At 39.6% G+C, this 17,342-nt stretch overlaps 1 protein-coding gene and 1 non-coding gene across 5 annotated transcripts; both read right to left on the bottom strand.

The window, feature by feature from the left end:
• Positions 1-569: 569 nt before the first annotated feature.
• Positions 570-9,984, bottom strand: LOC132171959 (callose synthase 11-like). 4 transcript variants are annotated; one of them, XR_009439098.1, is made up of 3 exons: positions 4,481-9,981; positions 1,376-1,442; positions 570-1,067 (listed from the first exon to the last, which is right to left on the bottom strand). XR_009439098.1 is itself a non-coding variant. In XM_059583379.1 (2 exons), exon 1 carries the CDS (start codon positions 9,822-9,824, stop codon positions 4,494-4,496), a length of 5,331 nt encoding a protein of 1,776 aa, XP_059439362.1. In that variant the 5' UTR covers positions 9,825-9,981; the 3' UTR covers positions 570-1,067; positions 4,481-4,493. The 4 variants fall into 4 exon arrangements, 2 of the variants coding, with proteins under 2 accessions (XP_059439362.1, XP_059439363.1); XR_009439099.1 differs by lacking the exon at positions 570-1,067 and adding an exon at positions 2,284-2,506 and having other exon boundaries at positions 1,429-2,201; XM_059583379.1 differs by lacking the exon at positions 1,376-1,442.
• On the bottom strand, positions 6,752-6,832 carry LOC132173180 (small nucleolar RNA J33). The gene has a single exon (XR_009439273.1). It is a non-coding gene; the product is annotated as a small nucleolar RNA J33 (small nucleolar RNA).
• Positions 9,985-17,342: the final 7,358 nt, after the last annotated feature.

The following is a 17,342-nucleotide window of genomic DNA, read 5'->3' on the forward strand; positions in this document are numbered from 1 at the left end:
TTTTTTGGATATATTCACACAAGAGAATGAAGAGGAAAATTCGAACTAGTGATCTCCGCTTCATGAAACGTGGTTCTTAGCCGATTGAGTTATCTCTTGGGGACTTCTAAGGTTGTTACTTACGTTAACATCATTTGTTAAGGAAATTTCTTATATAATTATATTCCTAAAATACTTTAGCTATAAAACTCCAGTTCTACTAAAAGACTTCACGACTCCAAATCCAACTTTTGTCGGAAAACTAAAATCAAAGCCTCCACCTACTGTTTGAAGCCAACCAGCGCAGGGAGGGCGGCAGTTGGAGTACCGGAAAGTTGCACAGCCATAGGTTACATTAGGCGGCAACCACCGTGACAATATGTTTGGTGAACATGTGCTTGATGATGACCTTTACAAGACAATTAAGTTATAAACGCACTTTTAAACAAGACACTTTCCGCAATTTTGTTTAAAAATACATTTTTTTACTTGCAAAATTGCAGAAGCAAACAGACTCTTAAGGCAATCAATCAACTTAAAAAATAAATAAATAAAAAATAACTGAATGTTCATATGTTCAAAACCATGCATAAGGAATCCAGAAAACTTGTAAAATTGCAATAAACAAATACTTCTGATAGACTAGCATGTAAGCTACACTGTACATTGCAGACTTCATGACTAAAGCAATCTATCAAGAACTGAATGTTGGCATGATCAAAAACAAGACAAAAATCCCGAAAATTTGTGCCATAAACAAACACATCTGATAGACTAGCATTAAGCTACACTGTACATGGACAATATGTACAGAACCGAGTGCTAAATAAACGTCGTGGTTAAACCCTTTTTTTCCTGATTAATCACTTAATAAGCTGTGCCATCACAAGATCTCAAGCACTAATGACATGTGAGCTTGCAGTCAGATACTACAGTGACAGGAAGACGAGGGGATGATGGAAAAATCATAATATGCTTTCCCCAGTAAAATGAACATTGCCACAGCACGGTACATACAACCACCTCAGTCAGTGGAAATAAAGGCAAGCTGTCTACTTCAGTTTTCTACTCCTAGTTCCACCTCATACCTGAAACACAACACAAACCAGTAAAAATGATAGAATTATGACATTAGTGGTCATCAATTACCAAATACAGAATGATGCAAATATATGTATTTTTTTTCAAATTAATCGAGAAAAGAAAGAAAAAGGCAGAACATAGAAGCACAATCCACCCGCTGTTAGTTAATTCTTCATGCTTATTTCAATATGTGATCATTTCACACTTTTAGAGTACAAAACTATGAATCCAGAGAATGACTGCAACAATTTAGAGAATCCATGTGTTGAGAAAATGCAAACAGCAAGTAGGTCATTTGGAAGTAAGCATTTACCCAAACTTTTCGAAATGAGTTCAATTTCCTTCATTAGAGCAAAGTTCTGATGGCAATCACAATCCTCCTACCAAATCGAACATAACAAATTTGTCAAGGCCTCTTCAGAGACATCTGTTAAAATTGGAACAAATTACTTCCAACATTTTCCCTAGGTTCCTGCAGTAACAAATACTTTCATTCTTTTTCTCATTATATTGCAGGAGTTATTTCTAGCATCAGCTTTCCATCCTTCCTATATAAAGTGAATAAAGGCAAGTGAATAGTAAATAATAGAAGTCAGTGGAACTGGATTGAGTTGGCTTGGATAATGCCTGTCCAAATGTGGTATTATTGTTTTAATAGCATGAAACGGTGAAACCATAACAGTTTTCTTCATTCAATCACAGACAGGTTTGCATTTGTAGGCAAGGATGCAATGCATAAAATTACATGTCGTTGACTGGTTTGTGGGTTACACATTACACAGTCTTGTTTATTCAAACAACAATTGCCAAATATTTTTCTTTCCAACTTTCATAATGATTGTATAATAAGAAAAATATGACACAGGCTTAACCAAAGATCAAATGCCAAAATCTTTAGCAGGAAGAGACAGCACTAGCAAGTGACCAGTCGATAGCCAATCAAGTAGAGCTCTATAGACAAAAGAAAATAATAGGGAAGGTCAGCTTATTATTACTGGTTAGATAAATGATAAAAAGTAAGGTTATATTTTATAGAAAAAGGAAAGGATTCAAGCTATTTTTGCCATTAGCAAGGAATTTCTTCTTTTATTAGTAAGGTAGTGAAGCAGACAAGAAAGAAGATTGATTGATGAATCCATCTGCGAGAAAGACAAACGTGAGAATGGTAAGAGCTCCATAACCAAATTGTCTTCCCATAACCAAAGAGAAAGCAAATCTTACCTCTCCTTCTTAGTGGCGGATAGTAGGAAAACCTCTCTTGTTGTCCTTCCCATCCTAAAAAAGCAGTTTTGAGGCATCTTTCCTACAAATCCTTGGCAAGTAGTGTCCTAACAAGGTGATGCCAGTTGGTCTAACGAATACTGAGGAAATGTTGCCAGCAACCCATGACTGTGCTGTTTCATGATCAGAAGGAAATGGAGGTCTATGTCACTGGACAACCCCCCTGTACACAAGGAAGCTCAATTACATGGACTGTCTCCATCTGCCATTCCTATGCTATAGGATTTGCTTGAGAGTGTGTCTAGGTCTTATTATTTGGATAATCTATGACATAGTTGGCTTGGTCATTTGTGACGTGGTTATTTGAGTACTTTAGTTTCCAACGTGTCCTAGTCTTTGTGTTGGCTTGGAGGCTTTGATGACGTAGGGAAGGGATGAACTGGATTTCCCATGACACTCCCAATGAATCATTTTTATTTTTTTTATTTGGCACCGGGTATCCGGAGCTTCGCTCTGACTAATCCCGGGGGTGCACAGGCCCTCGGCAAAGAGTTTCCTGCAAGTACATCTCAGTTAATTCAAGGGACGAACCCCCAATCCGATGGCCCTAAGAAGCAGTTTGCACTCCGTGAATTTCGAACCTAAGACCTTGAGGAGCTTACTCAAAGTCCTAGGCTGTCCAACCACTGAGCCAACCCCTTGGGGTTCATTTTTATGCTATACAAGCATAAACAATAAGCATTTAGAATACCTGCAGGTCGAAGAGAACTGATTTGATTCATTTTCCATGTAGGGAAGCCCGCTTACTTTTTTCTCTCCATCTAAAGGGGGCTTTTTGTGCTCTCTCCTTCTCCTTCCCTTTAGAGTAATTATCAATATTAGGCTCACCAGGCGGGGTACAAAGAGAAATATATTTATTTATGGCTTCTTCACAACAAAGAGATTCCTGATCTTTGCAACTAAGGCCTTATAGAGGGAAGCTCTTCTTGTTGATTGTTAGGTCTTCGACTAGATGGAACAAACTAGATGCCTCTTATTATTATTATTATTTTTTTGATAACCGGGTATTTGGGGCTTCGCCCCAATTAGATCCCTGGGACACCGTGCCAAACAAACAAGATGCCTTCAATTGCTTCCTGCATCCATTTGTTCTTCATTCTGCCAGCTGGCAACACCCACAAATCCCACCCTTCTGATTGTTTCAATGCCATTAGCCCTTTTTTATTCTGATGTATGGGACTCCCTTCAAACTGATATCCTAAGATTCCCTGCAACAGGATGGTTTAAAATAATGGTCTGTTATCTCATGGAGGAGGTGAGGGGCACACAAAAGGAGGTAGACCTTCGGTGTCACCTTGAGGGAAGCCCACTAAAGTTGGATTTCAGGTAGGGGTTGGGAAATCAGAAATGAGTTCATGCCACGAACCTAAAATTCAGAAAGACTTGTTGGAAATTGCCGGTTTAGTTGGTCCAACCAAGAAAGGAATGGAAGCCTTTAGGCATTGCTTGGACTGAGTTAAGTAAAGACTAAGATACCTCACTGCACATTTTTCTATTGATAGACCTGTAATCGATGGAATTACAAATGGGGTAGGTACTAGAAGTTTTTTTGTCGGAGAGGGTTATTTGTCATCCGCTACCTTCATTTACAAATCATTTTTTATAATTTCAGTAATGGTATTCTTCTCCCAAAAAAAAAAAAAAAAATCAAGGATAAGCTTGCATTCTAGAAGTGTTGGTTTTCTTCTTCCTTCATGGTGAAGCTCCCTTCCCTTCATTTGATTGTGTCCATTTAAAGACACAAAAGATCCCCCAAGAGGCTTGTCTAACTATCTCATTGATAGCATCCACAAGACACTGAATTAGCCTAGAAACTGAAGCATCTTTTTGCCATCTCTCATAAACTTTCAGTCCCCAGTTTCACTGGAAAATTGGAAGCTCATTCAGATATGTGTATGTGCGCATGCGCGGGCGTTTTGCGCACTTATGTATTTTTGTATGGATGGATAGATGTGTGTATATTAGAAAAGAAAAAAAGAAAAAGAAAATTAGTAGTACATTTTAATCTAGTCCCCGAGTAAAGTTTAGCTAATGCACTCTTTTTCACTGCAGATTAGTTACATTATTAAGCAAGAAAGAGTTTATGTTGAATGATGGAGGAATCCAAACTTTAAGAAAAGGTTGAGATAGAAAGTACCTCAAGTCACATCTCAGTTGGACTTTTTTCCAGTCAGAAGACGAGATATCTGGAGGCCCCTGCTGAATCCCTCATTGAACAGGATCCTTGTTTGCATCGACTGGAATCCTGGCAACCATGACAGTAATGCCACGGGAGCCAAAACAATCACTCCCAACAGCAAATCATACAGCCGAGCCAAGGCAACCACAGTATCCCACACCACAGTGGTTTGCAGAAAAGGTCTAAGTACCTGGGCTATCAATATTATGCCCCAGCCTGTTGGGATGAATGCCAAGAGACTTGTCACAAAATCAAGAAATTGGAAGGGAGTGAACTTCAGCAATAAAACAAGCACAAGTATTGTAAGCGAAATGACAAGAAACTGAACTAGTCGGTAGTAGATATGCTCTTTTGCAGCATATTTGTTCCCAGCATACGATAAGATGATGTAAATCCCAACAGCCACAACGATGTATATCCATGATAGTAAATAAACAGCTATACTTTTATTTCCACCGGTAATATGCAGCTGATACACAATGCCATACTGGAAGAAGAAGAATCGAAGATCTAAAATAATCTCCAACAGTTTGCCCCAGAGACCAGTCGTTCTCAGATGGTCCTGTTCCTCATACCACCATGTTTCCCAGCTCTGCTCTGCTTTTGTAAACACCTCACTGCTCCATATCCAATTCAAAAAATCATCAAAATCATACACAGTCTTCAGCCAATCAAATCCGGAAGGATTAAACACAAAGGGGGCCATTATCCATGACACTACAAGAAACCAGCTTGTTATCATCAAGGCGATATAGACAAATGTGTTCTTAGTCATGCTGCTTTCAGTAGCATATACAATTAAAATAATCCCAAGCTCAATTGCCTTCACAAAATGGCTCCGAGAATACAATCGATAGTTCTCGGCAAAGCTCTTGTGCTGCACCACAAAACCACGGCCAGTGGCTCGATACTTTGCACCCCCATGCAGAATAGTCCGGCCAAAGAAGTGGGATTGGGTTCCCAATGAGAATGTGTAAAACAATGAAGCCAGCTGAAGCTGCATTGTCAAGAAATCCCAAATTGCTGGGAGGAACCCGTGCTCAAGAGAGTTCTCAACAACCATAGGGAGGGCAGTGAAGAGACCAAGCTGGATAATGAACTGCTGATTAAGGATTGTACCAAGAGCTTTATTGTTACTAGTATTGGACAGTGGGGTATTGGACAGTGGGGCATCTTCAATACCACTGAGGGCAAGATAAAGGCGGCCCCACAAAAATGCATAAACAGTCAGTACCACCATCATTGAATTGAAGTAGAACCCAACAGTTGTGTAGAAAACTGAAAGCATTCTGAAGAAATCCAATCTATGACCCAACCGATATACATCTCTGCTCAAAACCTGCTCACCATTGCCACTGGCAACCTTGGCCTCAAACATTGCGATCTGATTTAACCCAACATCCCTCCCCTTGCCAACCTGTATATACTCATGGTGTGTCACATTGCCACCTCGCAGAGTGCAATTGAAGCCAGAAAATATATCCTCGCTGATATTTATCACTTTAGAAGCCTTGCTGATTCCACCCCGACTCAAGAACCAGAACCTGTCAAATACATCTGGGTGCCCATAATGCATTCTCACCTTTAAAGGGTTTGCCAGAACACGCTGGCCCAAGGTCACAAAACTTGTCTCCTGAGCAGACATAAACCAAGCAAGTGAAGACACTGAACCGGTGAAAACATTCTCACGAACCCCCAAGATAGTTGGCTTCCTGATACCATAATAGTTATTGAATTCCTCCAACAAATTCCGCATCTTGAGAGCCTCTTCAAAATAGTTATCTTGGTTCATGTCAATGGTCTGAAGAGCATCACCTCGGGTGAAGATTATGGCATGGTTTTGATTTTCTGGTTTGCCTTCCCCAAGTTTCAAGGGCCCAGGCAACTTGATCCGATAGATCTCCACCTCCCTACGCAACTGCTGATCATATTTCACAAGAACAGAGGAATACTCAACCTCTCCCCGGTCGGAGTGAACCTCATCAACATAGGCAACTCGAAGAGCCTCATTGTTTTTCATCAAATATAATATATCTTCAGCACGGGAGTCTCCCTTTGCCTTATGTAGCCCATACATCTGGCAGGCAACCACATATGTGAATTTCATAAGAGCACTCCCATACTCGTGTCCTTTAAACAAAAGATTTACGTTGCTAGTTGCTCTGTTTAGATTCTGCAAAGGTAATGGCATACCCAAGTGTGGACCATCCAAACCATCTCGTGGTCCCTCCTTTATGTCCATCTCAGATGCAGTATCAAGAAAGGAAAGCATCTTGAGAGCTCTATAATAATACATCATTCCTCTCACAGTGCGGGATAAGGTCTGGCCTCTGTACGATGCCCAAAGACGAACATCCCTTTGTTTTGTCTCCAAGGGATCATCGCCATTCTGCACGCTGTCTCTGCGCATCCGCTCCAAAAAATTTTCCCACTCATCTTCATAGATCTTCTGCAGATAAAACAGGGTGGAAATGCCATCTTCATTTTCACTTCGAAGATTCAGTAGGCCATAGAGAACGTCTTCGTCATAGTAGGGTGTGAGAACACTGAAAGCCAACATTTTTTCAACAGCCGGAGCACGGGGCATGTTCATAAATAGTGAATTGCTAAAGAAAGCAATTCGCCTTCTTGCCTCAAGATTCCTTGGAACATTGTGCATCGAGTCCCTAGAAGTAAGAATAGTATACAAACGCCGGATCTGCCTATCAAAGCTAGCATCGTCAGCATCAAGGAACTCGACTGCATTCTCAAAGAGCAACCCTGCATCACTGGTTGGACTACGAGGTGCCAGACCTTCTGCTTTCAACTGCGCAATGGACTTCTTCGCCCTCGGAAATTCTCTGACGGAAAGTTCATACAAGGCCTGTAGTATATTCACTGCCTCACTCAGATCTTTCTTTGGTTGCTTCAGAAGCTTAACAAGTGATATTAACTTAGCATGAATCTGTTGTAGCAGAGACATCTTGTATGTCACCGTGAACTGTTCATGCTTAATCTTGTCATCTATCTCCTCAAACAAATTTTGGGTGATTGAGTACTCATCTGTGCCATCTTTAATGATCATAAGAAGCAAATACTTAACGGTATCATAAGCTTCGAGAACAGCACACCGCCGATATTCATTCTTGCATATCCTTAACCAAAGCAACCGGTCAGGGTCGTCTGCCAACTCTGTTGCCTGACTGAGAGCAAGTAGCAGCTCGTTGCAGAGGAGGAAACATGGCCATCGAATGACCCTAATGCCCCAACAATTAGGTGGCAGTTCCAAGAGCTCGTGTTCTTGATCATTGATGAGATCTTCTTCCCTGAAAGTTGCTATGATCTCATTCCAGATCAAGGCAAACCTGGTAGCTTCCACTTGGCTGGATTCGATCTTACTGAAGGCCTGTCCAAGCCCATATCTCAGCCTGAATCGGTGGATAGCATCGCGGAGCTTCTTCACCAGAGTCAACTTGGGAATTAGGAGCAGCTCCTCCGGCATGAGATTGAACTTTATTGCATTAGCAAAGAATTGAAACCTCAGCCTTAGCTGCTCAATATTCCTGATCTCGCCCAAATGCGAAAACAGCCCAATTGTTGCACCAACAAAGGAGGAGTAAACGGCATACCAAATTTGCAAATCCATGAAATAAATCAACACCACAGGAACCCACAACAACACAACAGCCATCCTGTTAGTGCTATTGAAAAACTCGTGCCATTTATATGTCACCTCCGTAAGCCCCAAAATGAGCTTTGTCGGGCCAACCAAAGGCTTGATTTGAAGGAAATAACTAAAGGAAAATTTTGAAGCCAAAACAACAATCCAAAACAACGAGTACTTGAAATTATTTACTAGCCCCTCCCTCACCCCTCGACCCACGAAGATTCGGGTTTGAAACCACCATGTCAACCAGTACAACACAGGCCAATTCAATTCCTCAAGCACATTCCTAATCCATGGAACAATAAACAAAGCCAATGCCAACAATTCCGGAAGCACAAAAGCAAGAACAGCCTCAAGAAAACTTACGATCCTCCGATTGGCCTCATCGGACCACCGTCCATCCGCATTCTTCTGGTTCCAAATCCTCGCATAGAACACCGCAAACACCACCGTCCAAGTCAGCGCCGCCGTGAACTTCAGCGCCATCCTCACACCGAGCCACGCCGTCTCCCTCGAAACCAAACTATATTGAGTCCCAGCATCGAGCGCCGATTGCCAAACCCTCAAGGCAGCCCACGTGATGAACACCGTCAGCAACTTAACCTGAGCGTCTCTACTCTTCAGGGCCTGCCATGGGAACTCTTTCCCCTCCCAAGCGACGATAAGCATCGCCTGAAAGAAGAGTATCAACATCACCCAGAGCTTGTCAAAGCTCCGAAACACGTTCCAGAACGACCTCTGCTCCACGAACCCCGTCTTCCCCACTCGCTTCGCCTTTGGCGTGGTGGCGAAGAAGTTGCACGAGTAATTCAAAGGCCATTTCAGCCCATGAAAGCACCTCATACTCCAAAAGTACTCGTTGATATCGTCGTAGTTCCTCCACGCCGAGTGCGGAGCCTTGCCGTTTCGGCTGCTCTCAACCTCGGTTTTTATCGTCTGATATATCGGAATCACCACGCTCTTCAAGTATCCACACTCTCCCGACTGCCGCGGCAAGTATGGCGAGCCCGTTTCGGGGTCGATTTTCTCGTCGAGAACGTCGTTGAGCTCCTTGGCCATTTGATGAAATATGTAGCATATACACTCCGGCGCGAGCCGGAGGTTCGCGGACTCGCCCCAGATTAGAAGGTAAAGCGACACGTAGAGGAGCTCTCGGCGGAGACTGTTGAACTCGGCCGAACCGGTACCAGTTCTGATACGGCGGGAGGAGAGCGAGATTTGGGATTTTTGGCCGAGATAGGAGCACCAGGAGGAGTAGTTGTTGAGGAGCTTGTTCCGGAATTTGCGGAGGACAGCCGGGTCGAGGACGTCGGGGATGTTGGGAGGTGGTTGGAGCCGCATTTGCGAGTTGGCCAGGTGGAGAACCAGGTGCTCCCTCTGGTTCTTTACGTTGTCGTTCTGGAACCCGAAGAGAACCCCCAGCCAGTCCAGTAGGTCGTTGTTCGGGTTCCACTCCGCGAACGGCGGTTTCCGGAGGTCCCCGGTGGCGCGTAGGGCAGCCGCGGCGGCGCGTATCTCCGGGTACCGCAGGGACGGGTGTTCCACAAGGAGGTTGTGGATGGGGATTATGTTGTAGACGTCCCTTTCCTGCAGTTCCGGCAGCGCGTGGATATTGCTGCGCCTGCGAGTGGGCGCAGGCCGCTGCCGTAGGTTCATGGCGGCCTCGGAGTCTTCTTGTTGTAACTGTTTCTATTTCCTCCTCAAGTGTTTTGTTTTCATTTATGAGCAGCGAGAAGTGACTGGTTTTTCGTCTTTTCTTTTTCTTTTTTCTTTTCTTCAAAGTGACGCTCTTTGGATGATACAAGTAAAGTAAAGTGACGAGAAAGGAGAAAGTACAGCGATCGCAGATAATGTTGTTTGCAGTACAGAGCTTTTACTCTGGGGCGTTTAATTTGACCAAGACGAGGGCAATACTGGAAAAATCTTCCCATTCTTTTTAACTCATGTACACTATTTGCGGTGCCATTAAAAATTATTATTAAATTTAAAATTTAATAGTGAGTTACTTAAATGAGAAATGTTTGATGTTATTATAACGTAATTTTTAAAATTATCAATAAATTAAAAATTAATAATAATAATTTTAAAAGTTACGTCACAGTTGAAAAGACATCAGCAAAATACTAGAAGAACGCTTAATATTTCTTATCTAAATTTAATAAGAATTTTTAATGCTATAGTAATGTGCCTTTAAGTGGTTAAGAATGAAAGTCTATATAACATTTCTCAAACTATATATGCATTCACGTGTGATATTTAGGATATTGTGTAGGGTAGCAGTGGCTAGATTCTCTTACTCAAATGGCTTTGTAGTTCGACTTCCTATGATGGCTAGTTTAGAAGTGGTTTGGCTGCTTCTAATGGTTAGTTTTGGGTAATTGTGGCTAGTTTAGAAGTGGTTTGGCTGCTTCTAATGGTTAGTTTTGGGTAATTGAATTACCATTTTGACCATTTAAGTAATTTGACCACCCGACGATCATAGGAAGTTGTTCAGACACTCTTTCACCACACCCTAACTTTTTTGTTTATTTTTTATGTTTACTATTACAATCTAGACCATTTATTTAAAATGGGCAACCAAGATAAAATGAAAGGAAAAATAAAAAAAAATAAAAAAAAAAGCCCATAAAATTAACAGTTCTTTGCGATAGAATTTTATAATGTTCAAAAGGTATTAAACTAGTTCATCAAACTATTAAAGTGTGTCAAAAATGTCCCATATGTTTTTATATTCCTATAATACCCCTAATCTTTTAAAAATTAAAAAAAAATTAATAAAATAAAAAATAAACTAAACTATTTTTAAACAAACAATAAATTTTTTTTTAAAAAAAAAAAAACCAAGAGGTGAATAAATAACTTTTTTTTTTTTGATTGAATAAAAAATTAGCAACTATTGTTGGCTTAAACTACAAATAGCTCGTGTTGTATAAAAAATATGGATAAATACAAAATTAAACCTTGTGGTTGGCTCAATTGGCAGCCACCCCTTTCCCTTTTTTTATTTTATTTTTTATTTTATTTTGACAAATTAATTTTTTCGGTAAAGTTCACTTAATCTCCTCAAACTACCATCCGAATGACAATTTACCCCTAAACTATCAATTGCCACAATTTACCTCCAAAACTACCAAAACAATAACATTATACCCCAAATTTTAACAAAATGACAAAATTACCCTTACTAAAATAAAAACAAAAATAATAAAATTAATTAATTTTTTTTTCAAATTTTAAGGGTATTTTTGCTTTATTGAAAATTCTACAAGAGTAATTTCATCATTTTGTTAGCATTGGAGGTACATTATCATTGTTTTTAGTAGTTTGTGAGGTGAATTGTCATAATTAATAGTTTAATAAGTAAATTGTCCTTAGAGTGATAGTTTGAAAAGATTAAGTAAACTTTACCCTAATTTTTTAGTTATTTATTTTATATTGACACCTAACTTACCTTTAGATGATCAAATTCACCTCTTGTGCCAGAAAAGGACCTACTCTTTTTTCCTTTTTTTTTTTTTAAAAAAAAAAAAATTAATAATAATCCACAACTTTTTGCATACTGTCCAAATCACTTTCTTTTTCTTTTTCTTCTTTTTTTGTTTTCCTCGTACTAACTGTTGCGTTAAATAAGCCTTTCAAAAGTAGTTTCAATCTACGTGCGAGATAAGCTGGATTTTGTGCGAAGAGCCACGCGCGAGGGGAGGCGCGTGGAGTACGGAGAAAGCCAGCTCTCTGGTTTCTGTGAGTGGGAATCAGGTGGGGACCCACAATAATTATTTTATTTATTGAAAACATATTTTTCTCTTGGAATGTGAGAAAACAGCGCCCCCACAATAATGCAAAAATTGACGATACAACCGCCTTTAGTGGCTTGTAGTGACAACTGGCAAAGGTTAAACTTCCACGTCATAAATAATATATAACGTGTTCCAGAATGTGCCACACGTGACCATACGATTCAAAGGAAAAATACTAATTGTATATTCTTCTTGGTAAGAATATCAAAGCTAGGGTTTCAAGGGTTCCGTTGAATTCAAATTGAGGCGGTGGATTCGTGGTGCTGCAGATAGACGTTAAAAGAGAGCCTGCAAAAATGTCAGAAGATATATATAAAATGAAATAAGTGACGTGGGGACCTTTGGGTTTGTCCCCTTCGTAAAGAATCGTAACGGAGCTACAGAACGGGGGTTATGAGCTAATTAAAGAGTTCCGTTTGCGATTCCGTTGAGTGTCATCAACGGCTCTGTGACTTTTTAATGCATTATAAAGGCAGAGAATTTGTGTCTTTTTCAGGTTCACGATTTATGGAGAACTGTTATAAAAAGAGCTGTTTTACCTTATTGCCATGTGTTGGGAAAATAAAATTAGGTACACAATTGAGGCATTTAAAGGGAGACAATTAAATAGATTTGAAGGGTATTTTTGTCTTTTTACTTTTTATTTTTTTTTTAAATTTTTTAAAGATAACAGAATTTTCTGTCAAATAGAATTAACAGAATATTCTTAAAGTCAAGCAGAGTGCTACACATTTTTTGACACATGCTTGAATTGTTTGGCTTTTTGAAGAGTTGAGGGGAGTATTTATCTTCTCAAATTAACGGTTGGTATTGCATGCACTACAAACAATTGGATTGGAGTAGTGTTACATGCATTCACACATTGACCTTTTTTTTTTTTAACATGTCCACACAAAAGAAGAAGGAGAGAAAATTTAAACTAGTGACCTCTTCATTGACGTATTTAATAATGATCAATCTCAAATCTAATGATACTTTTACAAGCTAGATTAGGGAGTGTGAGAATTAGAACCTGTGAGAATTAGTGTATGTAACATTACTTATTAGATTGAAATCTCATGCAATATCTAAAGTAATTCCTTTTTTGCGGACATTCCATTTAAACACAAATCATATTGAGTAGTTTATTTGAGGAGACTGTTTGGTGACTAAACCACTCACGTCCACAAGAGATTGTTTGAGAGGTCGAACTTCAGTCACTCTCGATTGGCAAATCTAAGGGCGGCTAAACCACCCACTTGGAGGTGGTTTGGCCACCAAATAGCAACCCATAAAAACACTCCAACAACTACTTTTGCATTTTTAGCCTTGTTTTCACTACCACCAAAAAAGCATCATACCCTAGCTCGAGTTCCACCAACTCAAAATACCTATATACTTGTTTGAACAAAGTAGAACTAATATTCAGAGTTTGTGGGGGACACAACTAAAAATTAAAAAAGTTGAAGGATAAATTTTTTTTTTTTTATATATATATATATATATATATAGTGGTTTGAGGGGCCTAAAGACGCTCCCTGCACCCATATATCCCTACATATATACATATAGAGTGGCTTGAGGGACCTAAAGACTCTCCCTGCACTCATATATGATATATCCTTACTCCAGCAAGGTAATCTCTATCCCAATTAATTGCAACAATCCGGTCCAAGGGATTGTTAAGATAACAATGTTGATTTGACACAATTTCTGACACATGTCACTAACCATCATACCCTTTTCACAAGCCTTATCACCTTATATCATAAATTTGACATTTGAAAGAACATTAAAAAAAAAAAAAATAAATAAAAAATAAATAAATAATAATAATTAATTAATTCCAATGGATAAGTGACATGTGTCTAACTTAAGCTATAAGTATACACTTAAGTCAAAAACTTGAAGAGCAAAAATACCCATTGTTTTTCTAGATATTTTGAAACGATACCACCATGTTTTTATACAGTTCCAACCAATTATATGCCTTCTCGAGATCCATACAAATTTTGATTGAAATAAGAAGAGGTCATCAAATATTGGAAGGAGCACCTCCAAAGATCCCTCTTGCGCCAAACAGAATAAGCTGTAGCAGGCAATATCACACATGTGACACCATATGCTCTCATTGAGAATTGTCAAGAAAAAGAAAAGATGCTCCTGACTTTGATAGTCCAAAATTTATTTAGAGAGATGAGTCTCAAATGAATTTTCTCATAGTTATTCTCTAAATTAATAGCAAGCTAAATGGTAAATTACTAGAGATCTCAATACCAAAGTTATGCCAATGCCCATAACAGTTTACAAAAGTTGTCTTCCTCATTCCCTAACCAGGCCCAAATGATAGAAGTTTTCCAAATTACGCCTAAGAAATGTTGCTTTTACAAATAATGGGTTTTTAAACAAAAAGGTTGTTACGTGAATACGTAACGGGGATAGATTTTAGGTTCTGAGATAACCTAGACCTTAGTTTCAAAGGGAACCTAGACCTTTTAGATTTTGAGGAAACCTAAAAAACCATTTTCAAACTCAAGGTTTGTGATTAATTTTTTGGTCCTTTTTTATTAAAATATCATCTTTTAAATAGGAAGATTACAATGACTTAGACTTGGAGTAAAACTCTTACACCGGAGATAAACCTAGAAAGATAACTAATGTAATCCTGACTCTAAAATAAATAACTAGATAATTAAAATATAAATAGACACATGTCTATCTCTAATATAAAAATACTGATAACAAAACTAATTTAAATGAAATCTAATTCATTTTAAATATAAATCTACTATAATATAATGTCTACTTTATCCCTATGTTACTTCCATAACAATCATTCCCCCTTAAGGAGACCTTGTCCTCAAGGTCTAGAAATTCTTTTCTTCCAATGTTGCCCCCCATTTTTGCATTTTTTTCGTCTTTGGCCTTTCATCCTCTTCCTAGGTGGTCGTTCTCTCGGCTGATGCACTTCCATTTTTGCAAGCATGCTGGTCATCAAACACAACCAGAATTGTAACCGGTGTGTATCGATTCTCAACACACAGGTCTTGTCTTTTTGATCCATCATCTTTGTTTGCATCCATGGAAGTCGTTCTGCTGGTTTCAGGTGGTTGCGGCATGAGGACTTTATTGTTGTTGGTGGTGAGATTTCAACATGGTGAAATGGATCCTGTGGGTTAACAAGGTTGTTGATGTCTTCGGTTGGCTGGAAATCCAGTGATGGCATGGGATACAGTGGTAGCACCATTTGTGGCTGCTCATAGCAATGAAGTTCATCGTTGTTATCAGCTAAACCATCATCGAATTTGGCAGACAATTTTTCTTGAATCATCTCATTATTTTCTTCCATCTTCTTCATAAAGCCTTCAACCATAGTCATGAGGTTTCCTAGCTGCTACTCAAGTCGATCCAGCCTTGGATTCGCCATTGACAAGATCTTGGCTCTGATACCAAATGTTGCGTGAATACGTAACGAGATAGATTATAGGTTCTGAAAATTAATGTGCGATTATTGATTAGCTTGAAAAATATATAGCAAAACAAGGTCAGAACATGTAGTGCATTTTAAGGAAGTTTTGTCAATTTTACAAGCTAATCAATTATTCGTACGTCGGGAGAAATGTCAATTCGGTCAAAATTCCATCAGCTACCTAGGACACGTGATCTCCAACCAAGGGGTGTCTATGGACGTAGAAAAAATTGCAGCAATGGTGCAGTGGCCCAGGCCATCCAATGTCAAGGCATTGCGGGGATTTTTGGGGCTGACTGGCTATTATAGAAAATTTATCCAGGACTATGGTTCAATCGCTGGGCCTTTGACGCAGCTACTTAAAAAGGAGGCGTTTGAGTGGACAGAAGCAACAGACAAGGCCTTCAATAACTTGAAGCAAGCAATGACTACGGGGCCGGTACTAGCCTTACCAGACTTCAACAAAACATTTGTAGTGGAATGTGATGCTTCCGGCATAGGAATTGGAGCAGTTCTCATGCAAGAATCACGACCCATTGCATTTTTCAGCCAAGCCATTAGAGGTAAAAATTTAGCTTGTTCAACATATGAAAAAGAAATGATGGCTTTCATTGTAGCAGTTCAAAAATGGCGACCCTATTTATTGGGACAACGATTTGTGGTACGAACTGACCAAAGGAGCCTCAAATACTTATTTGAGCAAACTATCACCACGGGGGCACAACAAAAGTGGTTGGTTAAATTAATGGGATACGACTTCATCATAGAATATAAAAAAGGAGTGGAAAATTCTGCTGCAGATAGCCTCTCAAGGAAGGACCACAAAGAGCTTCAAGCAATTTCTAGTCCAATTCCTAATTGGGTAGAGTCCATCAAGGAGGAGACCTTACAAGAACAAGAAGTGCAGGACCTTATCCAGAAGATAGAACAAGGGGCTGCGGGAGAACATTGGAGTTATAGAGCAGGGCTGGTTTTTTACAAAAACAGAATCTACTTGCGCACTCAATCTCCATTGACAAGGGCAATAATACATGAGTATCACAGTGGATCTCATGAGGGCTTTCACAAAATATGGCATCGCTTGAAATCAGTTTTTTATTGGCAAGGAGCATGCTCACAAATAAAGGCTTATATAAGGGAGTGTGACACGTGTCAACGAAACAAATCAGAACTTACGCTACCATCTGGCTTACTTCAACCCTTGCCAATTCCTATCTCAATATGGAGTGATATATCAATGGACTTTGTGGAAGGATTACCAAATTCTCAAGGTAAATCTGTTATTTTTGTGGTGGTTGATAGGTTGTCAAAATATGCTCATTTTATGGCACTTAAACACCCATATACAACACTCACAGTCGCTCAAGAATTTTTTGAGCACATTTTCAAATTACATGGGATGCCCACGTCTATTGTGTGCGATCGAGATCCCACATTTACAAGCAAGTTTTGGAAGGAGCTCTTTAGCCTACAGGGAACCAAATTCAACTTTAGTTCAGCCTATCATCCACAAACGGATGGCCAGACAGAAGTGGTTAATAGGACCCTAGAAATGTATTTGCGATGCTTCACAAGTGATAGACCTAAAGAGTGGGTCAAGTGGTTAGCATGGGTGGAATATACATACAACACGAGTTGGCATTCTAGCACGACCAAGGCTCCCTTTGAGCTAGTATATGGACGACCAGCTCCAAATTTGCTATCCTATATACCTGGAACGGCTAGAGTTGAAGCAGTGGGGCAGGTATTGAGGGAACGTGATGAGGTGCTAAGGCAAGTTCGGTTGAAAATGTACCAAGCTCAAAATAGGATGAAGCAAGTCTATGACCGGGGGCATAAAGAACGTGAATTTCAGCTGGGAGATAATGTGTATGTCCGCCTACAACTTTATAGGCAGCATACGGTAGCTAAGAGAATGAATATGAAGCT

The sequence above is a fragment of the Corylus avellana genome, chromosome ca2, assembly GCF_901000735.1.
Source record: "Corylus avellana chromosome ca2, CavTom2PMs-1.0".
NCBI classification, from domain to species: Eukaryota; Viridiplantae; Streptophyta; class Magnoliopsida; order Fagales; family Betulaceae; genus Corylus; species Corylus avellana.

Coding starts and splice junctions, on each gene's coding strand:
- LOC132171959 (XM_059583379.1), bottom strand. CDS start 9,824: ATGAACCTACGGCAGCGGCCTGCGCCCACTCGCAGGCGCAGCAATATC.